At 37.1% G+C, this 25,000-nt stretch overlaps 1 protein-coding gene across 39 annotated transcripts in view; it reads right to left on the bottom strand.

Moving 5' to 3' along the window:
- Positions 1-25,000, bottom strand: part of LOC144977224 (solute carrier family 12 member 4-like) — a 199,050-nt gene that overhangs the window by 64,254 nt on the left and 109,796 nt on the right. For 7 of the 39 annotated variants that reach the window (XM_078922192.1, XM_078922188.1, XM_078922183.1 and 4 more), the window contains exons 2-4: positions 24,103-24,718; positions 18,021-18,103; positions 16,776-16,886 (exon numbers count right to left, since the gene is read on the bottom strand). In XM_078922192.1, the coding sequence (XP_078778318.1) occupies positions 16,776-16,886; positions 18,021-18,103; positions 24,103-24,442 (534 nt within the window). In that variant the 5' untranslated portion in view covers positions 24,443-24,718. Of the gene's footprint in view, positions 1-16,768; positions 16,887-18,020; positions 18,104-24,102; positions 24,845-25,000 lie in introns of those variants that run through there. The other 32 variants (XM_078922202.1, XM_078922197.1, XM_078922198.1 and 29 more) reach the window with 9 other exon arrangements.

Here is a 25,000-nt window from a genome sequence, read left to right as displayed (position 1 = left end):
TGATGATGTTGTGGTGGTTGTAGATGTAGTCGTTGTAGTAGTACTGGTCGTGATGATGATGTGGTGCTGGTGGTTGTATTAGTAGTGGTAATGATGATGATGTTGTAGTGGTTGTAGTAATAGTAGTAGTAGTAGTAGTAGTAGTAGTAGTAGTAGTAGTAGTAGTAGTAGTAGTAGTAGTAGTAGTAGTAGTAGTAGTAGTAGTAGTAGTAGTAGTAGTAGTAGTAGTAGTAGTAGTGGTAGTAGTAGTAGTAGTGGTAGTAGTAGTAGTAGTAGTAGTAGTAGTAGTAGTAGTAGTAGTAGTAGTAGTAGTAGTAGTAGTAGTAGTAGTAGTAGTAGTAGTAGTAGTAGTAGTAGTAGTAGTGATGACGATGTGGTTGTAATAGTTTTGGTCGTGATGATAATGACGTAGTGGTGGTTGTAGTAGTGGTGGTAGTGATGTTGATGTGGTGGTGGTGGTGGTTGTAGTACAAATGGTAGTGATGATGATGTGGCAGTGGTGGTTGTAGTAGTAGTGGTAGTGATGATGTGGTGGTGGTTGTAGCAGTAGTAGTGGTAATGATGATGTGGTGGTGGTTGTAGATGTAGTCGTTGTATTAGTACTGGTCGTGATGATGATGTGGTGCTGGTGGTTGTATTAGTAGTGGTAGTGATGATGATGTTGTAGTGGTTGTTAGTAGTAGTAGTAGTAGTAGTAGTATAGTAGTAGTAGTAGTAGTAGTAGTAGTAGTAGTAGTAGTAGTAGCAGTAGTAGTAGTGGTAGTTAGTAGTAGTAGTAGTAGTAGTAGTAGTAGTAGTAGTAGTAGTAGCAGTAGTAGTAGTAATAGTAGTAGTAGCAGCAGCAGTAGTAGTAGTAGTAGTAGTAGTAGTAGTAGTAGTAGTAGTAGTAGTAGTAGTAGTAGTAGTAGTAGTAGTAGTAGTAGTAGTGATGACGATGTGGTTGTGGTGGTTGTAGTAGTAGTGGTAGTGATGATGTGGTGGTTGTAGTAGCAGAGGTAGTGATGATGATGTAGTGGTGGTTGTAGTAGTAGTTGTGGTAGTGATGAAGATGAGGTGGTGGTGGTGCTTGTAGTAGTGGTGGTAGTGATGATGATGTGGTTGTGATGGTGGTTGTAGTAGTGGTGGTATTGATGATGATGTGGTGGTGGTTGTAGTAGTGGTGGAGTGATGATGATGTGGTGGTGGTTGTAGTAGTGGTGGAGTGATGATGATGTGGTGGTGGTTGTAGTAGTGGTGGAGTGATGATGATGTGGTGGTGCTGGTGGTGAGGTACAAATGGGAGTGATGATGATGTTGTAGTGGTGGTTGTAGTAGTAATGGTAGTGATGATGATGTGGTGGTGGTTGCAGAAGTATTAGTGGTAGTGATGATGATGATGTGGTGGTGGTGGTTGTAGTAGTAGTGGTAATGATGATGTGGTGGTGGTGGTGGTGGTATTGTAGTAGGAGTGGTAGTGATAATGTGGTGGTGGTGGTTGTAGTAGTAGTGGTAGTTGCAGTGATGATGATGTGGTGGTGGTGGCTGCAATAGTAGTGGTAGTGATGATGTGGTGGTGTGGTGGTGGTTGCAGTAGTAGCAGTATTGATGATGTGGTTATGGTGGTTGTAGTAGTAGTGGTAGCAATGATGTGATGCTGGTGGTTGTAGTAGTAGAGGTCGTGATGATGATGTGGTAGTTGTGGTTGTAGTAGTAGTGAGTGGTAGTGATGATGTGATGCTGGTGGTTGTAGTAGTAGTGGTAGTGATGATGATGTGGTGGTGGTGGTTGTGGTAGTAGTGGTAGTGATGATGATGTGGTGGTGGTGGTTGTAGTAGTAGTGGTAGTGATGATGATGTGGTGGTGGTGAATGTAATGGTGATGGTAGTTGTGGTAGTGATGATGATTTTTGTTTTGTTTTTAAGGGTTTTACGGCGCTTGCAACACATTTAGGTTATATCAGCGCCAGTAAAAAGGAAGAAATTGGGATAGTAAAAAGTTCTAGAATTACAATTAAAGCATCAAGAAAAGTAAGACATAGGGAACTTGAACAAATAAGATCAATGTAGATTCCAGAGCATACCACAATGTACTAGTTGAGATCATCTAAAAGTCCATCAGAAAAAGCACAGTCCCAACTAGAGGAATACACTCAATGTTACCATCATATATATAATATGTACTAAACATAACAGAGGTATTTACAAGAAAAAATATCATCTCCCAAAACAATAACTATGCATTCGACTGTTTCCCTCCCAGCCAGGACTCCGACCAGGGCCAGGAAAAAAACTAAGTAATCTCATTCCAAGACAAAGACAGAAAGCATGTTGGAAAACAGATATAAGGGGATAGAAGACACAGTATGTACCTCCCTGCCCGCTATGGGAGGTCAGGATCCCCACCCAGTAGTGATGATGATGATGTGCTGGTGGTGGTTGCAGTAGTAGTTGTGGTACTGATGAAGATGTGGTGGTGGTGGTTGCAGTAGTAGCTGTGGTACTGATGATGATGTGGTGGTGGTGATGGTTGTAGTAGTAGTGGTAGTAATGATGATGTGGTTGTAGTAGTAGTGGTAGTGATGATGGTTGTAATACTATTGGAAAGGGGGGGGGGGGGGGTATCCTTGGAAAAAATTGCCCCCACCGGAATTTGAACGAGGTTTCCCGGGGCCCGGAATTTTTTGCTCCAGACCGGAGTTTTTTCCGGTGAAACCGGAGTTTTGGCATCACTGGTTTTCATATATTAAATTGAAGCTTATATTCAATTTCACATTGTTATTTATTACATTTCACCTAGGGTGTCTATTCTATCTGATAATGTAAAAAATGCAGTATCTGTTGATGAATATCATGCTATTTCAGTAAGAAATAAAAGGGAAAAGTTTAAACTCAATTTTCTCTGCACTCAGTGTTTCCCATAGCAATTCATAACTTGGGTTCTGTTAGACATAGAAATAAAATTTACAGTGGTAAATGATCCGAAAGATGTGGTCTACACCACTGAATACATAACTCAATTTATGAAATTTGCGCATCCTCCCGAATTATTTTATGATACATAAACACATTGCCAAATACAATCCCAAAGTTTCCTTATTTCAAATGAAGTAAAGTGCCAAAACCTAATGGTAGAGATTGTAGTACTGGTGGTAGTGAGGATGATGTGGCGTTGGTGGTTGTAGTAATAGTGGTAGTGATGATGAAGATGTGATAGTGGTTGTTGTTAGTGGTATTGATGATGATATGGTGGTGGTGGTGGTGGTTGAAGTAGTATTGGTAGTGATGATGATGTGGTGGAGGTATAGTGGTTGTAATAGTTTTGGTCGTGATGATAATGACGTGGTGGTGGTTGTAGTAGTGGTGGTAGTGATGTTGATGTGGTGGTGATGGTGGTTGTAGTACAAATGGTAGTGATGATGATGTGGCAGTGGTGGTTGTAGTAGTAGTGGTAGTGATGATGTGGTGGTGGTTGTAGCAGTAGTACTGGTAATGATGATGTGGTGGTGGTTGTAGATGTAGTCGTTGTATTAGTACTGGTCGTGATGATGATGTGGTGCTGGTGGTTGTATTAGTAGTGGTAGTGATGATGATGTTGTAGTGGTTGTAGTAGTAGTAGTATAGTAGTAGTAGTAGTAGTAGTAGTAGTAGTAGTAGTAGTAGTAGTAGTAGTAGTAGTAGTGGTAGTAGTAGTAGTAGTGGTAGTAATAGTAGTAGTAGTAGTAGTAGTAGTAGCAGTAGTAGTAGTAGTAGTAGTAGTAGTAGTAGTAGTATGTAGTAGTAGTAGTAGTAGTAGTAGTAGTAGTAGTAGTAGTAGTAGTGATGACGATGTGGTTGTGGTGGTTGTAGTAGTAGTGGTAGTGATGATGTGGTGGTTGTAGTAGCAGTGGTAGTGATGATGATGTGGTGGTGGTGGTGGTTGTAGTAGTAGTTGTGGTAGTGATGAAGATGAGGTGGTGGTGGTGCTTGTAGTAGTGGTGGTAGTGATGATGATGTGGTTGTGATGGTGGTTGTAGTAGTGGTGGTATTGATGATGATGTGGTGGTGGTTGTAGTAGTGGTGGAGTGATGATGATGTGGTGGTGGTTGTAGTAGTGGTGGAGTGATGATGATGTGGTGGTGGTTGTAGTAGTGGTGGAGTGATGATGATGTGGTGGTGCTGGTGGTTGAGGTACAAATGGGAGTGATGATGATGTTGTAGTGGTGGTTGTAGTAGTAATGGTAGTGATGATGTTTTGGTGGTTGTTGTAGAAGTATTAGTGGTAGTGATGATGATGATGTGGTGGTGGTGGTTGTAGTAGTAGTGGTAATGATGATGTGGTGGTGGTGGTGGTGGTATTGTAGTAGGAGTAGTAGTGATAATGTGGTGGTGGTGGTTGTAGTAGTAGTGGTAGTTGCAGTGATGATGATGTGGTGGTGGTGGCTGCAATAGTAGTGGTAGTGATGATGTGGTGGTGGTGGTGGTTGCAGTAGTAGCAGTATTGATGATGTGGTTATGGTGGTTGTAGTAGTAGTGGTAGCAATGATGTGATGCTGGTGGTTGTAGTAGTAGAGGTCGTGATGATGATGTGGTAGTTGTGGTTGTAGTAGTAGTGGTAGTGATGATGTGATGCTGGTGGTTGTAGTAGTAGTGGTAGTGATGATGATGTGGTGGTGGTGGTTGTGGTAGTAGTGGTAGTGATGATGATGTGGTGGTGGTGGTTGTAGTAGTAGTGGTAGTGATGATGATGTGGTGGTGGTGAATGTAATGGTGATGGTAGTTGTGGTAGTGATGATGATGATGTGCTGGTGGGGTGGTTGCAGTAGTAGTTGTGGTACTGATGAAGATGTGGTGGTGGTGGTGGTTGAGGTACAAATGGGAGTGATGATGATGTTGTAGTGGTGGTTGTAGTAGTAATGGTAGTGATGATGATGTGGTGGTGGTTGTAGAAGTATTAGTGGTAGTGATGATGATGATGTGGTGGTGGTGGTTGTAGTAGTAGTGGTAATGATGATGTGGTGGTGGTGGTGGTGGTATTGTAGTAGGAGTGGTAGTGATAATGTGGTGGTGGTGGTTGTAGTAGTAGTGGTAGTTGCAGTGATGATGATGTGGTGGTGGTGGCTGCAATAGTAGTGGTAGTGATGATGTGGTGGTGGTGGTGGTTGCAGTAGTAGCAGTATTGATGATGTGGTTATGGTGGTTGTAGTAGTAGTGGTAGGAATGATGTGATGCTGGTGGTTGTAGTAGTAGAGGTCGTGATGATGATGTGGTAGTTGTGGTTGTAGTAGTAGTGGTAGTGATGATGTGATGCTGGTGGTTGTAGTAGTAGTGGTAGTGATGATGATGTGGTGGTGGTGGTTGTGGTAGTAGTGGTAGTGATGATGATGTGGTGGTGGTGGTTGTAGTAGTAGTGGTAGTGATGATGATGTGGTGGTGGTGAATGTAATGGTGATGGTAGTTGTGGTAGTGATGATGATTTTTGTTTTGTTTTTAAGGGTTTTACGGCGCTTGCAACACATTTAGGTTATATCAGCGCCAGTAAAAAGGAAGAAATTGGGATAGTAAAAAGTTCTAGAATTACAATTAAAGCACCCAAGAAAAAGTAAGACATAGGGGAACTGGGAACAAATAAGGATCAGATGTAGATTCCAAAAGGAAAAAAATATCATCTCCCAAAACAATAACTATGCATTCGACTGTTTCCCTCCCAGCCAGGACTCCGACCAGGGCCAGGAAAAAAACTAAGTAATCTCATTCCAAGACAAAGACAGAAAGCATGTTGGAAAACAGATATAAGGGGATAGAAGACACAGTATGTACCTCCCTGCCCGCTATGGGAGGTCAGGATCCCCACCCAGTAGTGATGATGATGATGTGCTGGTGGTGGTTGCAGTAGTAGTTGTGGTACTGATGAAGATGTGGTGGTGGTGGTTGCAGTAGTAGCTGTGGTACTGATGATGATGTGGTGGTGGTGATGGTTGTAGTAGTAGTGGTAGTAATGATGATGTGGTTGTAGTAGTAGTGGTAGTGATGATGGTTGTAATACTATTGGAAAGGGGGGGGGGGGGTATCCTTGGAACAAATTGACCTCACCGGAATTTGACAGAAGTTGCCCGGAGCCCGGAATTTTTTGCTCCAGACCGGAGTTTTTTCCGGTGAAACCGGAGTTTTGGCATCACTGGTTTTCATATATTAAATTGAAGCTTATATTCAATTTCACATTGTTATTTATTACATTTCACCTAGGGTGTCTATTCTATCTGATAATGTAAAAAATGCAGTATCTGTTGATGAATATCATGCTATTTCAGTAAGAAATAAAAGGGAAAAGTTTAAACTCAATTTTCTCTGCACTCAGTGTTTCCCATAGCAATTCATAACTTGGGTTCTGTTAGACATAGAAATAAAATTTACAGTGGTAAATGATCCGAAAGATGTGGTCTACACCACTGAATACATAACTCAATTTATGAAATTTGCGCATCCTCCCGAATTATTTTATGATACATAAACACATTGCCAAATACAATCCCAAAGTTTCCTTATTTCAAATGAAGTAAAGTGCCAAAACCTAATGGTAGAGATTGTAGTACTGGTGGTAGTGAGGATGATGTGGCGTTGGTGGTTGTAGTAATAGTGGTAGTGATGATGAAGATGTGATAGTGGTTGTTGTTAGTGGTATTGATGATTATATGGTGGTGGTGTGGTGGTTGAAGTAGTATTGGTAGTGATGATGATGTGGTGGAGGTATAGTGGTTGTAATAGTTTTGGTCGTGATGATAATGACGTGGTGGTGGTTGTAGTAGTGGTGGTAGTGATGTTGATGTGGTGGTGATGGTGGTTGTAGTACAAATGGTAGTGATGATGATGTGGCAGTGGTGGTTGTAGTAGTAGTGGTAGTGATGATGTGGTGTGTTGTAGCAGTAGTACTGGTAATGATGATGTGGTGGTGGTTGTAGATGTAGTCGTTGTATTAGTACTGGTCGTGATGATGATGTGGTGCTGGTGGTTGTATTAGTAGTGGTAGTGATGATGATGTTGTAGTGGTTGTAGTAGTAGTAGTAGTAGTAGTTAGTAGTAGTAGTAGTATAGTAGTAGTATGTAGTAGTAGTAGTAGTAGTAGTAGTAGTAGTAGTGTGGTAGTAGTAGTAGTAGTGGTAGTAATAGTAGTAGTAGTAGTAGTAGTAGTAGTAGTAGTAGTAGTAGTAGTAGTAGTTAGTAGTAGTAGTAGTAGTAGTAGTATAGTAGTAGTAGTAGTAGTAGTAGTAGTGATGACGATGTGGTTGTGGTGGTTGTAGTAGTAGTGGTAGTGATGATGTGGTGGTTGTAGTAGCAGTGGTAGTGATGATGATGTGGTGGTGGTGGTGTGTAGTAGTAGTTGTGGTAGTGATGAAGATGAGGTGGTGGTGGTGCTTGTAGTATGTGGTAGTGATGATGATGTGGTTGTGATGGTGGTTGTAGTAGTGGTGGTATTGATGATGATGTGGTGGTGGTTGTAGTAGTGTGGAGTGATGATGATGTGGTGGTGGTTGTAGTAGTGGTGGTGATGATGATATTGTGGTGGTTGTAGTAGTGGTGGAGTGATGATGATGTGGTGGTGCTGGTGGTTGAGGTACAAATGGAGTGATGATGATGTTGTAGTGGTGGTTGTAGTAGTAATGGTAGTGATGATGTTTGTGGTGGTTGTTGTAGAAGTATTAGTGGTAGTGATGATGATGATGTGGTGGTGGTGTTGTAGTAGTAGTGGTAATGATGATGTGGTGGTGGTGGTGGTGTATTGTAGTAGGAGTAGTAGTGATAATGTGGTGGTGTGGTTGTAGTAGTAGTGGTAGTTGCAGTGATGATGATGTGGTGGTGGTGCTGCAATAGTAGTGGTAGTGATGATGTGGTGGTGGTGGTGGTTGCAGTAGTAGCAGTATTGATGATGTGGTTATGGTGGTTGTAGTAGTAGTGGTAGCAATGATGTGATGCTGGTGTTGTAGTAGTAGAGGTCGTGATGATGATGTGGTAGTTGTGGTTGTAGTAGTAGTGGTAGTGATGATGTGATGCTGGTGGTTGTAGTAGTAGTGGTAGTGATGATGATGTGGTGGTGGTGGTTGTGGTAGTAGTGGTAGTGATGATGATGTGGTGGTGGTGGTGGTTGTAGTAGTGAGTGATAGTGATGATGGTGGTGGTGTAATGTAATGTGATGGTGTTGTGGTAGTGATGATGATGATGTGTGTGGGGTGGTTGCAGTAGTATTGTGTACTGATGAAGATTGGTGGTGGTGGTTGCAGTAGTAGCTGTGGTACTGATGATGATGTGGTGGTGGTGATGGTTGTAGTAGTAGTGGTAGTAATGATGATGTGGTTGTAGTAGTAGTAGTAGTAGTATATAGTAGTAGTAGTAGTATAGTAGTAGTAGTAGTAGTAGTAGTAGTAGTATAGTAGTAGTATAGTGGTAGTAGTAGTAGTAGTAGTAGTAGTAGTAGTAGTAGTAGTAGTAGTAGTAGCAGTAGTAGTAGTAGTAGTAGTAGTAGTAGTAGTAGTAGTAGTAGTAGTAGTAGTAGTAGTAGTAGTGATGACGATGTGGTTGTGGTGGTTGTAGTAGTAGTGGTAGTGATGATGTGGTGGTTGTAGTAGCAGTGGTAGTGATGATGATGTGGTGGTGGTGGTGGTTGTAGTAGTATTGTGGTAGTGATGAAGATGAGGTGGTGGTGGTGCTTGTAGTAGTGGGTAGTGATGATGATGTGGTTGTGATGGTGGTTGTAGTAGTGGTGGTATTGATGATGATGTGGTGGTGGTTGTAGTAGTGGTGGAGTGATGATGATGTGGTGGTGGTTGTAGTAGTGGTGGAGTGATGATGATGTGGTGGTGGTTGTAGTAGTGGTGGAGTGATGATGATGTGGTGGTGCTGGTGGTTGAGGTACAAATGGGAGTGATGATGATGTTGTAGTGGTGGTTGTAGTAGTAATGGTAGTGATGATGATGTGGTGGTGGTTGTAGAAGTATTAGTGGTAGTGATGATGATGATGTGGTGGTGGTGGTTGTAGTAGTAGTGGTAATGATGATGTGGTGGTGGTGGTGGTGGTATTGTAGTAGGAGTAGTAGTGATAATGTGGTGGTGGTGGTTGTAGTAGTAGTGGTAGTATGCAGTGATGATGATGTGGTGGTGGTGGCTGCAATAGTAGTGGTAGTGATGATGTGGTGGTGGTGGTGGTTGCAGTAGTAGCAGTATTGATGATGTGGTTATGGTGGTTGTAGTAGTAGTGGTAGCAATGATGTGATCTGGTGGTTGTAGTAGTAGAGGTCGTGATGATGATGTGGTAGTTGTGGTTGTAGTAGTAGTGGTAGTGATGATGTGATGCTGGTGGTTGTAGTAGTAGTGGTAGTGATGATGATGTGGTGGTGGTTGGTTAGTGGTAGTGATGATGATGTGTGGTGGGTTGTTAGTAGTGGTATGATGATGATGTGGTGGTGGTGAATGTAATGGTGATGGTAGTTGTGGTAGTGATGATGATGATGTGCTGGTGGTGGTTGCAGTAGTAGTTGTGGTACTGATGAAGATGTGGTGGTGGTGGTTGCAGTAGTAGCTGTGGTACTGATGATGATGTGGTGGTGGTGATGGTTGTAGTAGTAGTGGTAGTAATGATGATGTGGTTGTAGTAGTAGTGGTAGTGATGGTGGTTGTAATACTATTGGAAAGGGGGGGGGGGGTGTATCCTTGGAACAAATTGAAGTTGCCCGGAGCCCGGAATTTTTTGCTCCAGACCGGAGTTTTTTCCGGTGAAACCGGAGTTTTGGCACCACTGTATAAGCTACATCTATCGCTCAGTATAATACATGTTTAATTAATGATAAAGAATAAACCACTATTTATAGTTCTTTCATTTACATTATAAAGATAAAAGTTTAGTTTTAAAAACTAAGGTCCCAGTCCAATTAGTTTAATAGTAGCGGAAATAATAAGACGAACGTGAGTTAATAACAAAACATGCAAGAATATATAATTACGTATAAGAATTGTGAAAACAAGCCACAAATTTTCAAGAAAATAAAATATTGTGATTTTCAAATCGAGCAATCAATCAATTCTCTTTGTCTTTATTCACTTTCTCCGTTATCCTTAAACAAATATTTAAATCTTACAACTGTTAGACATAACAGACATAAATTTCAGTACAAAGTGTGAAGGTAACGGTGTAAATAAAAAAGGCAGTTTTTAAAACTCAATTTACAAACTAGATAGAGTATTTATCATTTGAGCCCTTAAACGGCGGGGGTCAGGTTTTCTCTGAACATTTATATAAATACAACCACATAACTCACTAAATGTCTATTTAATATAACGACAAACCTCACCTAACATTTGTTTAGATAAAATCACAAACATCATCAAACAATTATAGAAATATAACCACAAACCTCACCAAACATTCATCTAAATATAACCACATACCTCATCGAACACGAATCTAAATATAGCCAATGAGTTCTTCGAGCATGTATCCAAATACAACCACAAACCTTATCGAGCATGTAACTAAATATAGCCACAAACCAAAAGAACAGTGACAACAATGCGACTTGGGTTTCATTATGTGATTGCTCTTTTGATGAGAAGTTGTGGGTACTTATAAGGAAATAATCGGATAAATTATCGAATTGAGCGAGAGTAAAATGCAGATCTGCCAAACTTTGGAAAATGGAAGCAGGGACACCCTACTGCGATTGCGCCTTAATGCTGTGGTCAACAGCGTTTGCGGTCCAAGTAAACAGAAGACATATAACTTGACTAAACATTTGCATTCTTATATATAATGCTTGGAAATTACAGGCTACCGAACAAATAGGAGAAAAAAAGAAGAAAAGAAAAAGTAGTAGTAGTAGTAGTAGTAGTAGTAGTAGTAGTAGTAGTAGTAGTAGTAGTAGTAGTAGTAGTAGTAGTAGTAGTAGTAGTAGTAGTAGTAGTAGTAGAAGAAGAAGAGAGGAAGAAGAGAAGAAGAAGTAAAAAGAGATAGAAGAGAAGAAGAAGAAGAAGAAGAAGAAGAAGAAGAGAGAAGAAGAAAGAAGAAGAAGAAGAAGAAGAAGAAGAAGAAGAAGAAGAAAGAAGAAGAAGAAAGAAGAAGAAGAAGAAGAAGAAGAAGAAGAAGAAGAAGAAGAGAAGAAGAAGAAGAAGAAGAAGAAGAAGAAGAAGAAGAAGAAGAAGAAGAAGAAGAAGAAGAAGAAGAAGAAGAAGAAGAAGAAGAAGAAGAAGAAGAAGAAGAAGAAGAAGACAATGGAATCTTAAATACTTACAAGTATTTATGTAAATTAAGATGTCAAAAGATATCTATTTAAAATCGGGGGATTAATTCGTTGTGAGAGGAAGCAAGAAGATGCTCTCTTGTTGTCTTCTTGCATCTTCTCAAAACTTCTACTTCTGACTACACTGAAAATTCTCTCCGAATCTGCATTGCTATGAGGAATACAAAGCACTAACAATAATTTGCAAAGATTAAGAAACAGCAGTCTGTTGTCAATGTCACTCCTCAAAGCAGAAATTATCGTTAAATTGGCATCAATCCTTGTTTCTTTTTTTTTTTTTTTTCAATTTCAGGGGTGAACGAAAAGTCCTAAAAATCCTTTAACTCATCTCTGAGAGTATCTTCATAACACAGGGTCAATACCTTGAACTTCGAAGAAAAGAAGGTCAATGAGCTAAACTCCCACTCTTCCCTTTTACTGATATCAAGGTTAGCAGGATGTCTGATTTGAGGGGGAAGCTGGTCTTCATATAATACAGAGCTTTGATGAAGAAACCCCTTGCATTATTAAAGACCTGCTCTGCTCTTGCTATTAAGATTTTTCAACAAATCATTTGCAAAACTCCCTAGATCTAGCTCTTTGTCCAACAGCTGATTCTTTTCCAAAGTATAATCAACTTTCAGAATGTCACTTTCACACTACCAGATGACCGAAGGCCTTATTAATCTTGTTTGATGTCTCTGAAAAAGGCCTAACAATATTGCCCTGGTCTTTGCAATCATGGGTGCTGCTGCTTAAATAGCAACAGTTGCCCTTTCAAAGACTGGTACAATTCTAAAAATAAATGCATAGTAGATAAGATAAAAAATATGCAGCCTACTCAGTCTTGTGTTCGAATTTTCAAACTCTTGCTCTTGAGTGACTCCATTTTCTTTGAACCATGCTGCTATCCTGGTGTCTTCCACTGATTGCTTCTTCTTACTTTTCTTCCTCTCTCTTTTCTAATGTTTCCTTATGCAGCATTGCGACATATTTCAAGAGAGGCTGCCACAGCTCTAGGAGTCTTTTAAGGCATGGTGAGAGGGAGAGTCATCGTGTGGGGCAATGTTTTAACACTTTCTTGACTTCTGAGTTATAAAAACATTCTAATTCAGAAAACTTTAACTGCTTTTTCTCACAATGTTTAAAAAAATAAAACACGTCCACGAGAATTTCTTCAATATTTGCAGACAGCACCTTAGCAGCTTTTTTGGCATATAAATTTATTAGATGGCAGAGGTATCCAATCAAAATTAATTCAGGAAAGTCACTCTGCAACATTGTACAAATGCCCCCGTGTTTCCCCAACATCACATTGCAGTTGTCTAAAACCTACACGCAGGAAAATGCCCGACGTCGTAGAAAAAAATCGCATTAAAATTTTTCTTTTTCTTTAATTTTTGTTCTCTTTTCCCCAAAATTGAAATCCGGGACTGTCCCAGACAATAAGGGATAGTTGACAGGTCTGAAAATGGAACCTAACCGTTAAAGGGTATCTCTATAGGCGCTAAATATGGGAACAATACAAAATAAAAGGAAGGTTTTTTAAAATGTTATATTTTTAAGGGGGGGGGGGGGGTATCGACGATAAAGTATTAGAAAGGCCTATAAATGAAGTGATCTTAAACCGAATCATATATGAGGAATATAAATATAACAAAAATTAGCAATAAATTAAAAAAGCAGTCTGTTGTCAATTCATACCTCAAAAAATTATCGTTAATATGCATCAATCTTTTTATTTATTTTTTTATACAATTTAGGAAAAAACAGAACGAAAAGCTAAAAACCTTTAACTCATCTACTAGTATTTCAAAACAGAGGGTCAATACATATGAAACATTAGAAAAAAAATCAATGATAAAATCAATACTCTTTTATCTGATATAAGTTATAGAATTCTGATATTAGGGGAATACATGGGCTTCATATAATACAGATACGAAAAGAACCCTTGCTTATAAAACCTGCTTGCTCTTTATTAAATTTTAAACATAATTCTTATTTGCCATAATATCCCAGAAATTATGAGTGCACCATACACTGAATCTTTTCCAACGATTTTAAGATGGACTTCACTGAAACTTGTCAAAGAGAATTCAACTCCAATACGTTATTTAACCAATTTGATGCATCTAAAAAGCTAAAAATATTCCTGGTTTTGAATATGTGTGCTGCTTAATAGCAACTTGCCCTATCAAAGTACTGGTAATTCTTAAAATAAATGCATCGGCATTCAGATAAAATATCAGCACTAGTCTGGAGTCGAATTTCGATAACTGCCTCTTGAGTGATCATTATTTGACCTATCTGCATCCGGAGTTGATTGCATTCTCACGTTCTTCATTTTCGTAATGTTTCCTATGAGCAATTGGACATAACTTCGAAGAAAAGGCACAGCAGATCGTTTCAAGCAATTGAAGAAATCATAAGACAAGATTGACATTGCGGGAATTTTAAAGATATGATCTGAGTTAAAAACTTCTCAATTCAGAAAACTTTAACGCTTTTTTCCAATGGTAAAAATAGATACACTCCACGAACATCATATTTGGAAGCACCTTAGGCTTTTGCAATAAATTATTAGATCGCAAGGTATCCAATCAAAATTAATCAGGAAATCCATCTCCACTTGTACAAAATCCAGTCATTCCACAAAGAAATTAGGAATGTTTCTAAACGTAGTTATCAGTATGACCTCACCTGGAAAAAATAATGATTAAAGTTATTCTATACTCTTCAATTTTAGAGTTCATTTCCCCATGAAATCCGGGCTGTCCAAACGGGTATTTGACACTGAAAGAACCTAACCGTAAAGGGTCATCTCTAGGCGCAAGATTGGTAAAACAAATAATAGGAAGGTTTTTTACCAACGCTCAATCTTCAACGGGAGGAGTACGACGCTTTGGCACTGAAAGTAGTGAGAAAGGCCTATTGAAGTGATGATGAATAACTCATATTACTATTCAATAATGTACATAAATATACGAAATTATCTTACGAAGTAATATCATATAGGTGCGCGATAGCAAAAAAACAAAGATCTAACAGAACATATCCGTTAACAGTAGCAAAACGAGGGAATGGATAATAAAACTCAAAAATTTGATAAATAAATTTAAAAATCGAGATTTTACAGTATATTTTATACGTAATTATGAAAATTATATATATATTATATATATATATATATATATATATATAATATATATATATATAATATATTATAATAAAAAGAAATCATTGAATAAAGCATCATGCATAAAAGTACTCATGCAAAAAAAGAAAAAAAACCATGCCCATTACTACAGAATTCTAGAAGGATCTAGTGAAATTGTATCAGTTTCATTAATCAGACGTAGGATAACAAAGAGATATATAGGACTAAGAGAAAGAGTTAAAACGATATTAAGACAAAAACACACTTCGTGTAAATCATATTAGCTTCATATCAAATATAACCCTTAACTTACAAATGATATTTTTAAAATTACGAAGAGAGTTTGAAAAACAAACTAAATAATATAAAGACTCGATAGGAATAATCAAAACATTTCTCGAAAAAAATGGATGTAGTCATTCCAAAATTTGATTCGAAATAAGATTTAAACCACACCTATCGAAATGTTGTTCTCTCATTTGTTACAGAATAAACTAACTGCAACCAGGCCTGTAAATGGTTGGTGAGAAAATTGTCAGAACTTTTTGAACACGCGAAAATAGACCAACAGGACAAAAATATGGATTAATTAATAACACAACACAGGTATGGCACGTGAATTCACGACTAGTCAAATCATGTCACTTTCCCCAACTTATTTATAATACTCGTTTATAATATAAAGTAGGTCCTTATTTCCAATAATTTGAGAGAGTACACACATTTCTGGTCCCAGGTCTGAGTTCGTTGTAAAATGAAAGGAAGAGAAAAATTCCTATCTTTTTGAAGGATGTTCTAGTGCTTGACATGCTTCTTCGCTCCTGTTTGTGTTAAATTTTTTTAAAGCCGATTCTATCGTTAATTTAGATTAATTCTTACAAAAGAAGAAGAATAAGAAAGAAGAAGAAGAAGAAGAAGAAGAAGAAGAAGAAGAAGAAAGAAGAAGAAGAAGAAGAAGAAGAAGAAGAAGAAAAGAAGAAGAAGAAGAAGAAGAAGAAGAAGAAGAAGAAGAAGAAGAAGAAGAAGAAGAAGAAGAAGAAGAAGAAGAAGAAGAAGAAGAAGAAGAAGAAGAAGAAGAAAAAGAGGTGCGGTCGTGTGTGAAGGAGGAAAAAGAGAAAAAATTAAATAGTCACAGTCGTGAGGAAAGAAAACTTCCGCAGTGAGCAGTCAAGCACCTTTCGAAGGAAAATATATATTTCAAATAATAGTATGCATTTATTTCGCATTCATCGTTCCGGTTGACTTTCAAACGGAAACAAAGAGAGCGGAGGATCGGAGTTTGTCAACCTGAAAAAACCAATGGTCTAGCAAAACAGCTTTTATTTCCGACAATTGTCGGAAGATTTACAGGCCTGTGAAACGATCTGTTGACTTCCACAACCCTCAAAAAGGAAATTGGATTTTTCGATTTAAAAAATAAATAAATAAATTAAAAAAAAAAAAAAAAAAAAACAATATAATAATAATAAAATAATAATAATAATAATAATAATAATAATAATAATAATAATAATAATAATAAATAAAATAATAATATAATAATAATAATAATAATAATAAGAAGAAGAAGAAGAAGAAGAAGAAGAAGAAGAAGAAGAAGAAGAAGAATCATCATCATTATCATACATATATCAAGTTCTATAACTATGAACCTAGGATGTCAGGACGCTTTTATTTTTGCATCCTACTTTTACATTGTCAACCGATGAATAAAATATATATTTCGAATAGATTCCAAATATATGATAAAGTATTCTATGCGTCCATTAGGGCAAACTGGGAATAGCTTTAATAGGATTAGTGGATCCCTTTCCTCCTGCAGGTACAACTGACTATTCATTTTTTCTGATGTTAGACCTCGTTCCCTTAAGTAAGACTAAAGGTCCGAAATTGTGCAAACAATAATGTAGCTAACATAAGATAACGGTGATAACATTGTTTCTTCGTCTTTTTGGTTACGGTTGTTCAGTTGTGATTAAAATGGATATTTTATTTTGAATCAGCATGGAATCTTCAAAAATATAATAAGGTTTAGAAAGTGAAAATTGTTTATGGTATCGAAATTGACCCGGATAGTTTGTGAGAAGAAATTTGTTTCGAGAATCATTGGTCAATTTAGACATTGGCAAAGGAAAGAAAAAAGGAACAACAGAGAAGTCAATCTTTTAACCTATTATCAGAACTCGATTTGTAAGACTGTAGGACTTCCGTTGACCGGGTAGAGAGTGAAGAGTTGGAGGTGACTAAATGTTGACCCACTTTTTCGTTTGTCAACCGCGTAATTCTCCATAAATCATAAATTTTAGATATAAATGACAGAAAAAGCAAATTTTAAGACTGACCCCATGTTCTTTTCCAAACACACCAAACACAGTTCATATTGTCACTACCACTTACGGGTTTTCCTTTGCCTTGCTCAACGTCACTGACATTTGGGGCGATACCAGCCTGATAGGCTGTGATGCGATTGAGGATGTGGGATATTCGTCCCTGTCTGGTAAGGTCATCCTGGGAATTGAGAGATACATTATTTGAGACAGATTAAGTCAGGTACTTTAGCCTATCGTAACGAATCAAGACCTTACATTTTACCTTTTTAGAGAAATTCTTTGTACATTACATAAATTGAATTACAGCTGTGGACCAAGGTCTCACAATGAAATTATGTCAGGATGAATTTGATCCTGAAATGAGAATTTTTAATCAGAATGATAAGTAAAACGAACTTTGAGCTTTTGCAATTTAAGAAATCGGAAATTATTATTGTATTTATCCTCAACAATAATGAATCGAAATAAGCTCCAGTTTCATATTCGTTTCTGTGAATTCAATTTCCAGTACCAAGTTTTTCCTGACATAATATTGCGATGAGACGGTGGGCCATATATAAAAGTCCAGAATAAAACAAAGGAGTTGTAAATGTAAGAATATAAGTCTATTTACAACAAAACCACACTAGATCAAACCTCTACAAAACCAGTGGTTCCTATATCAGCAACCAAGGCTTCTAGAGGCGCCTTGAACGGATGACATTCGAAATGGACAGGCTATAAATGATTTAAATTTCAAGATCTCAGTTGTGAAGCGTCATCCGATACTCGTAAATGTTCGTCAATAGTTTCTATGGAACACATTAAGTTCTCCCCAGTTCTGTTAGGGATCAGATGACAAAGTTGTGCAACAGAAAGGATGAAACTTTCAAATTTTGATTCAGTTAAATTGTACTTCCTTGACTCGAAAATGTGTACATGGACGTATGAGAAATGTATGTCTCCGATCATCAACACTTGACATATTACCTAGATACCACTTTGAACATTGACCTCGCTCTATTGCGCTAACGGAATGAAGTCCTGCTTGAATGGTCCGTAATTAAGGAGGATAGTGTCAAGAGACACAGTTGCACATGCTGTCATCATCACAATCTACACTACAATCCTGATAATAATAATAATAATAATAATAATAATAATAATAATAATAATAATAATAATAAAAATAATAATAATAATAATAATAATAATAATAATAATAATAATAATAATAATAATAATAATAATAATAATAAGAAGAAGAAGAAGAAGAAGAAGAAGAAGAAGAAGAATCATCACCATGTGCAGGTGTGTATTTGTGTGACCATACCTCATAGAGAGCCATATTTCCGACAATCGATTCCTCGTTGTCAGCAAGGGGTAGATGGTCTTTGTTTTGATTGACATTGTCTCCTGGAATAAATAAACACATAAAACAACATAAAATACCACTTGTACTATTGACTTACAAAGAATGGAAATGAAGCGATTTTAGGGGGAGGGGGGGGGGGAAGGGGCAGTATTGCCCAAACACATGAACGGTTTTAATGACAAGAAGGCTATCCCATAATGTTAAAAGACTCATGAGACCTATTTCTTTCCGTAATAAAAAGTCCAAACCCAGTTTCGTTTAACACAATTTGGGTGTTTCATATTAACCTTTATCATTTTCATCAGCACCACCACCACCACCACTACTACTACTACTACTACTACTACTACTACTACTACTACTACTACTACTACTACTACTACTACTACTACTAATACTACTACTACTACTACTACTACTACTACTACTACTACTACTACCACTACTACCACTACTACTACTACTACTACTACTACTACTACTACTACTACTACTCCTACTACTACTACTACTACTACCACTACCACCACCACTACTACTACTACTACTACTACTACTACTACTACTACCACTACCACTACTACTACTACTACTACTACTACTACCACTACCAACACCACCACCACCACGACTACTACTACTACTACTACTACTACTACTACTACTACTACTACTACTACTGATGCTGCTGCTGCTGCTGGAAATAATGCGGATAGGTAAATAAGTAAACAATTTTAAAACAATATTGATGATTACGCTGATGCTGATAATAATATAGTAATAATAATAATAATAATAATAATAATAATAATAATAATAATAATAATAATAATAATAATAATAATAATAATAATAATAATAATAATAATAATAATAATAATAATATTGTTTTCATTAATTATAATTATTTACAGATTTAATTGTATTATTATTCATTTATTATCATCATCGTCATCATCAATAATGTCGTCGGTACCTGGTCGAGAAAACACGATTTTTGGGGGGATGATTAAATTATTGATGAAATTTCAGACGTTGTTACTTTATTGACTGTGGCCAAGTTTTCACCCGAATACGTATAGGTACTATGCTGTCAGATCCCAATACTGGATTGAATACTGACGATCTACCTTTGAAATATTAACAAAACCTTTCAGGCAAATCATCTCCGTTGATGAATTCTGGAAGTTCTGATGATTTTTAAAAATCCCTTTCAGTTCATAAACAATGATGAATTACACTTTAGAATTTTTACGTTTTCATTTTTTGAGTCAAATAGTTCTTACGCTGATGCCAGATACTCTTTACGTTTTGTTCTAAAGTTTTTGGGATCTGGCGATCTATAGTTGTCTACATCCATTGTTCTTAATGTTTTATTGCGCGTTGAGATATTTACAGATCTTGCTTTTCCACATTCATTTGTTCACGATACCAATATCCATTTCTTCAAATTGCTTTCAACGGGTTCAAAAGCTACAATACAAGCCATACGTTTGACGTATGTCTTATACCCCGTAAAGACATTAAAACGTTTCAGAGTCCAAATATTTTAACGTCAGATTTCGCAAACTTCAGGATTAGAATTCCATGTTATTGGTTAAATTTTCTTTAAAAATTACTGAATTGTACGAAAATAGTTTAAATTTCATGAAAAGCGATGATCTAATTTTAAACATGGCCACAAAGATCGGCTTTGCGTCAAATTTCTTAGTCATTAAATTTTTACTATCTAATTTTCAAAGAATCACCAATGCCTGTCCAGCTTTATCAGAATTTATCATATGCAATAGGGTTCGAATAATCTTGTGTTCAATAATATCAATAAGCTGTAAGACTAACTCATGGTGCAAATGAAACAGAAATTGATTATTCTTTCATTTTCAAAAAGAGAACAGGCACCTCTATTGCTTTTAAAATTAATTTTTCAGATGAGGTTCACATATTGGATGGGATGGGTGGGTTATCCACATAACAATATGAGGATCAATCTTGTGGTGATCCACATAGCACTCTCAATTTTTTTTCTTTTGCATAGCATGGTTTTAAATTAAAACATTGATTTCATCGGTTGTGAAGATTATTCTACTAAAGTTTTGTTGGTGAAGAGTAGAAAGACTTTTAAAGTTTGCAATATAATTAATGCCTTCTCCGACGTTTGTAGGGACAGGAAACTTCAGTTTTCCTCTGTGTAGAATCTTCCTTCTTTTTCTTTCTGTAAGGCACTACGAATCCCTAAATGTATCTTTTTTCCTCTCTCTCTCTCTCTCTCTCTCTCTCTCTCTCTCTCTCTCTCTCTCTCTCTCTCTCTCTCTCTCTCTCTCTCTCTCTCTCTCTTTTTTTTTTTTTCTTATTTTGTTCCTTATCATATTTCTGAAAAGATGTAAACACCCTTTTTTATGTAAACTGCTCCAATCTTTTACCCTTTTCTATTTGAAGTAAATAATATATTTTCCTTTGATATTTCCCTAACTCTCAACATTTATGTCTACATGTACAAAAAGATGGGGTGGGGGGGGGGGGGGGAATGAAATTATACGATTATGTGCAGTGACATCCATACATACTGATGATAAAAATAACACAGAATTGCAACTCTCTTTCAATAACGTCTTATTTGTTTAAATCGTGAATCAAAATATAATTATATGGTCAATATGGTCTTATTTATATACAGTCTACGTCTTGAGGTCATTACAAACTATTAAAACTGCTAATATACTTCCTTGTGGGTATTTTCCATTGGGGATGAATGAAAAAGTCATTACATTAAAATCTTGAGATTAATGAAATGGTGATTCACCTAATGAAAGAGTGATCGGCATAACGGAAAGCGCTAATAGCTAATTTCGATAAAATTTCCATAAAATTGTCGATAAATACTTATGAGTTTGAACCAGAAACTTCTATAGAGAGACAATGGTTATAACACAGGAGGGGTCATCCACTTAACTATTTGCTTGATTTAAAATCAAATTTATCATGCAATGTAGATAATTATAAAGACCATACAAACATACACGCATTTGAAATTCAAATTAAATTCACAAATCTGCTTCTTTTTTTTTTTACTTGTATGGATCTGAATTATCTTTGTCCTGATTAGACAAGTTTGCTTTTTACTAAAGAAAATCAAGAGTGTTGTCTCCTCACTAGAGGGATGATTAAGAAGTTGAGATCCACAAAACGGAACAAAGAGTGATCCACATTACGGGCAATATTTCTTTTTTCTTTTTTCGAATTCTAAAGTGGGGCAGTCAAATCATTAATGGATACGGCATTTCAAACATATAGCAATTATATGATTCAAATTCAATGAAATTTAGGTGTTCAATTCAGAGAATTTTAGAAATTAAACCTCTTTGTAAAAAATCACTGCACAAATAGGTGATCCACATAACGCTGACTTGGACCATTTATACCATTTTCGTAAGATTTTGCTTCGATCATGCCGAACCATTTGTTCTTTAAGTCAAACAAAAACTGGCCTTGTACAGGGCCAAATTGTTTAAATATGGGTTACAGTCAATAATTTTATATCCCCGAAAAGAATATTGATTAAACCATATGCATGCTTAGTTATATTAGAATTTGTCGGTCATATCGGGGATAGTGAGCATTTTTGTATAACATCTTGATTTTTCGACTTCGGAAATGACGCAATGAAGGAAATATAAGGAATGTTACAGGGGCAATCGTGAAAGTTCTTATATTCTTGAAATAGAACCCTTTAGCACAAACGTGCCCTGAAGGAACACTGTCATCTACTGTTTACGAGTTACCTGATATTTTAAACCAAAAAGAAAATATATTACCGTTGTTAAATTATCTTGTAATTACTTTCATTTCAATTATTTTACTCGCGAAAACACGTCGAAACTGATCCTTGAAGAGAGAGCCCGTCTATCTGGCCATATTCATGATAAACGGCCAATGGCTGAGGTTGACCCCGTGTAACGAGGGGCAATGATGATCGACACACAACCAACCGCTCTCTTATGCCTCACTGCGGAAAATAAAATTTCAAGTTGGACAATGTAAGGAAGAATTGCAACTGATGGCCTCAGAGAGAGGTCTTCTGTGCAACCTCAAATAACTTGGAATAAAACTGGTTTTTGAGTGCATGCTGTAAATCCAGACCCTAATCTTATTGAGCACCTCTGAGATTCCCTAATAAGACCTAAAAGGCAATAACAGTGACAAGCAAGGAATGCTTACGAGCTTTGGAACATTCTTGAAGCAGGATGGAATGCGTCACAGTAAATGACATATTCTCCGTGATAAACTCATACGCGGTACGGACTTTGTTGAGTCAAATTTTTACTCTTTTACCGAAGCAGTGAAACCCAGCTTGTGTTCTTTCGATCGTCATTACTTTTAGGTTTATGCATGTATGTTGATAAAATTTGGATCACATATATTTAAGAATTGCTCGATTCTGTGATGCAACGTTTGTCCAATTTCATCTCTTAAACTGAAATGTTTGTTTTGTTTGTTTTTAATGGTTTTACGGCGCTTGCAACACATTTAGGTTATATCAGCGCCAGTAAAAAGGAAGAAAATGGGATAGTAAAAAGTTCTATGATTACAATTAAAGCACCCAAGAAAAAGTAAGACATCGGGGAACTGGGAACAAATAGGGATCAGATGTAGATTCCAAGAGCATACCACCAATGTACTTAGTTTGAGACTACCTATAAGTCCCATCCGGACACAAGCACAAAATCCAACAAAGAGGAATACACTCAAATGCTTACATTATACATTCAAAATAACAAATATTATAATACATAACAGAGAGATGATTTACAAGGAAAAAATATCATCTCTCAAAACAATAACTATGCATTTGACTGTTTCCCTCCCAGCTAGGACTCCGGCCAGGGCCAGGACAAAACCAAGTAATCTCTTTCCAAGACAAAGAAAGCATGTTGGAAAACAGATAGAAGGGGATAGAAGACACAGTATGTACCCCCTGCCCACTATGGGAGGTCAGGAACCCCACCCAGAAACTCAAATGAATTGACTCAAAACAAGTGTAAAGTTACTTTTGCACATGCGTGTATATATTATACTCCTTGGCATTAGGGTACTTCCCTCTTAGACAGGATCGTGCGCTTGTGCCCAGCAGATGTGACTTTTAGTGGCCTCAACCCTATAACACACACAAGTCGTCTAGTGCCGTGCGACTTTAACCTAGTTTTCTGCGACATTGAAAGGACAGTAAAATTGATTGCTACCCTTTAGGTGCTAAACTGAAATAAAGTAACTTTCGTCACACCTTATAACCAAGCCACCCCACCCAAATATTTTTTATTAACTCCCATAGCTTGAGAGGTGAGTATTCTACAAATTGAGTTGTCGCAATCCTCACTAAAACCAAAACTGATAAAAAACAAACACAAGCCATCTCGTTATTTTGCTTATTTTTTCTCTCTTAAATTCCCATTACTTACAAATTTTAATGTACCCCCAACCAACGCCCCCCCCCCCCTCCCCTCGGACCCCTCGACCGGGCAACCCACAATAAAACAAATTGGCACAAATAGAGATATGATGTTTGTCTTTTAGACAGACTCGGTTTAAATCTTATATAATTTCGTTTGTTCTATTTGCGTTCCTGTAAAGTTTTATAATAGTATTATGATATCTTTGATGCCAATCCTTTTATTGTTGGAGTGGTATAATGGTGATACAACGAAAACTTTCCTCTTTTCGATTACACAAATTTAGCTCTGTCAGTTTTTGATGACCGAAGTACCATTGATTGAATGACACGGGGGTTTTTTTTAAATGTCATTTTCTCGTTGCGTGACGCAAAACACATGTTTTGTTGTGTTTTTTTTTTCTGCCACAAAAATGGCGTCTTCTGTGGTACCCATAAATTTTTCTAAGTTTTACATTTGTTTTCGACAACAGATCTGGCAAATCTGTTATCAAGGTTGGAAACTTAGACCGCAAAACGTCCATGTTCAAACAGAAAACAAACAATAAGACATGTCGTGAGTGTCAGACATTCGTGTTATTTAACATGGCCACTTACCGTTCCTGTTCGGTACTTCAATGACGACGGTGGTTGCATCGTCAAATGCCACAGCTCCGCCACAGCGACTACCTCCACGTTCACCTTCATCTCCGTGGTCATCGTCATCACATTCTTGTTTTGGCTTCAAATCCTCTGTTGCGTCATTGGCAGCGTCCAAATCTCTTGGGGTCGAATTGACTTTTTTAACGCTAAATCGCGTAGATGCAGTGGAAGGAGCAGCCGCATGTGTGTCCTTGGGAATTGCTGGGCTTGGACTGGTTTCAGTAGCATCAAATGATTTCGGAGCATTTAACGGTTGCCTGGCTTCAATATCTTCCTGTTTTTTTGAATCCATCATGAATAATCAACGTTCCAATTTTCTCGGCAAATAAAAAAGGATTCTGTTTGCTCACCACTCACACAGATTTGTAAAACAGTAATTTCAAGTCTTAACGAAAGACAATATTTGAATATATTCAACTAATCAGAAAAACGTACTTTCCATGAAAGTACTTAATCTAACAGTAAATTCAATATTTCAATCCAATCGTGAACATATCTTAATTCCCTTATATAAATCATGTCTCGATCATCAGAATTCTCGTCTTCCACTGTCCGCAAAAATTAAATGTTTCTACATTTAATATTTTATATAGCGTTACAAGTGTTTGCAAAGGGGAAGCATAAAAAGGGCGATAAAAAATTCAACCGATAGTTGTGTCGTTATCTATCAAATTCAACAATGTGTATTGTCTACACACTGAACATTGGTGTAGTAGAAAGTCATGTTTTATAAAAAAAAAAATATCGGTAGAAAGCACAATTTGTATGTAACTACTACTACTACTACTACAACTACTACTACTACTGCTGCTGCTGCTACTCCTCCTCCTCCTCCTCCTCCTCCTACTACTAC

The sequence above is a fragment of the Berghia stephanieae genome, chromosome 7, assembly GCF_034508935.2.
Source record: "Berghia stephanieae isolate SIO BIC M18660-M18661 chromosome 7, UCSD_Bste_1.3, whole genome shotgun sequence".
Taxonomy (NCBI): domain Eukaryota; kingdom Metazoa; phylum Mollusca; class Gastropoda; order Nudibranchia; family Aeolidiidae; genus Berghia; species Berghia stephanieae.
The sequence above is the reverse complement of the archived record's forward strand: the minus strand, read 5'-3'. Positions and strand labels throughout refer to the sequence as shown.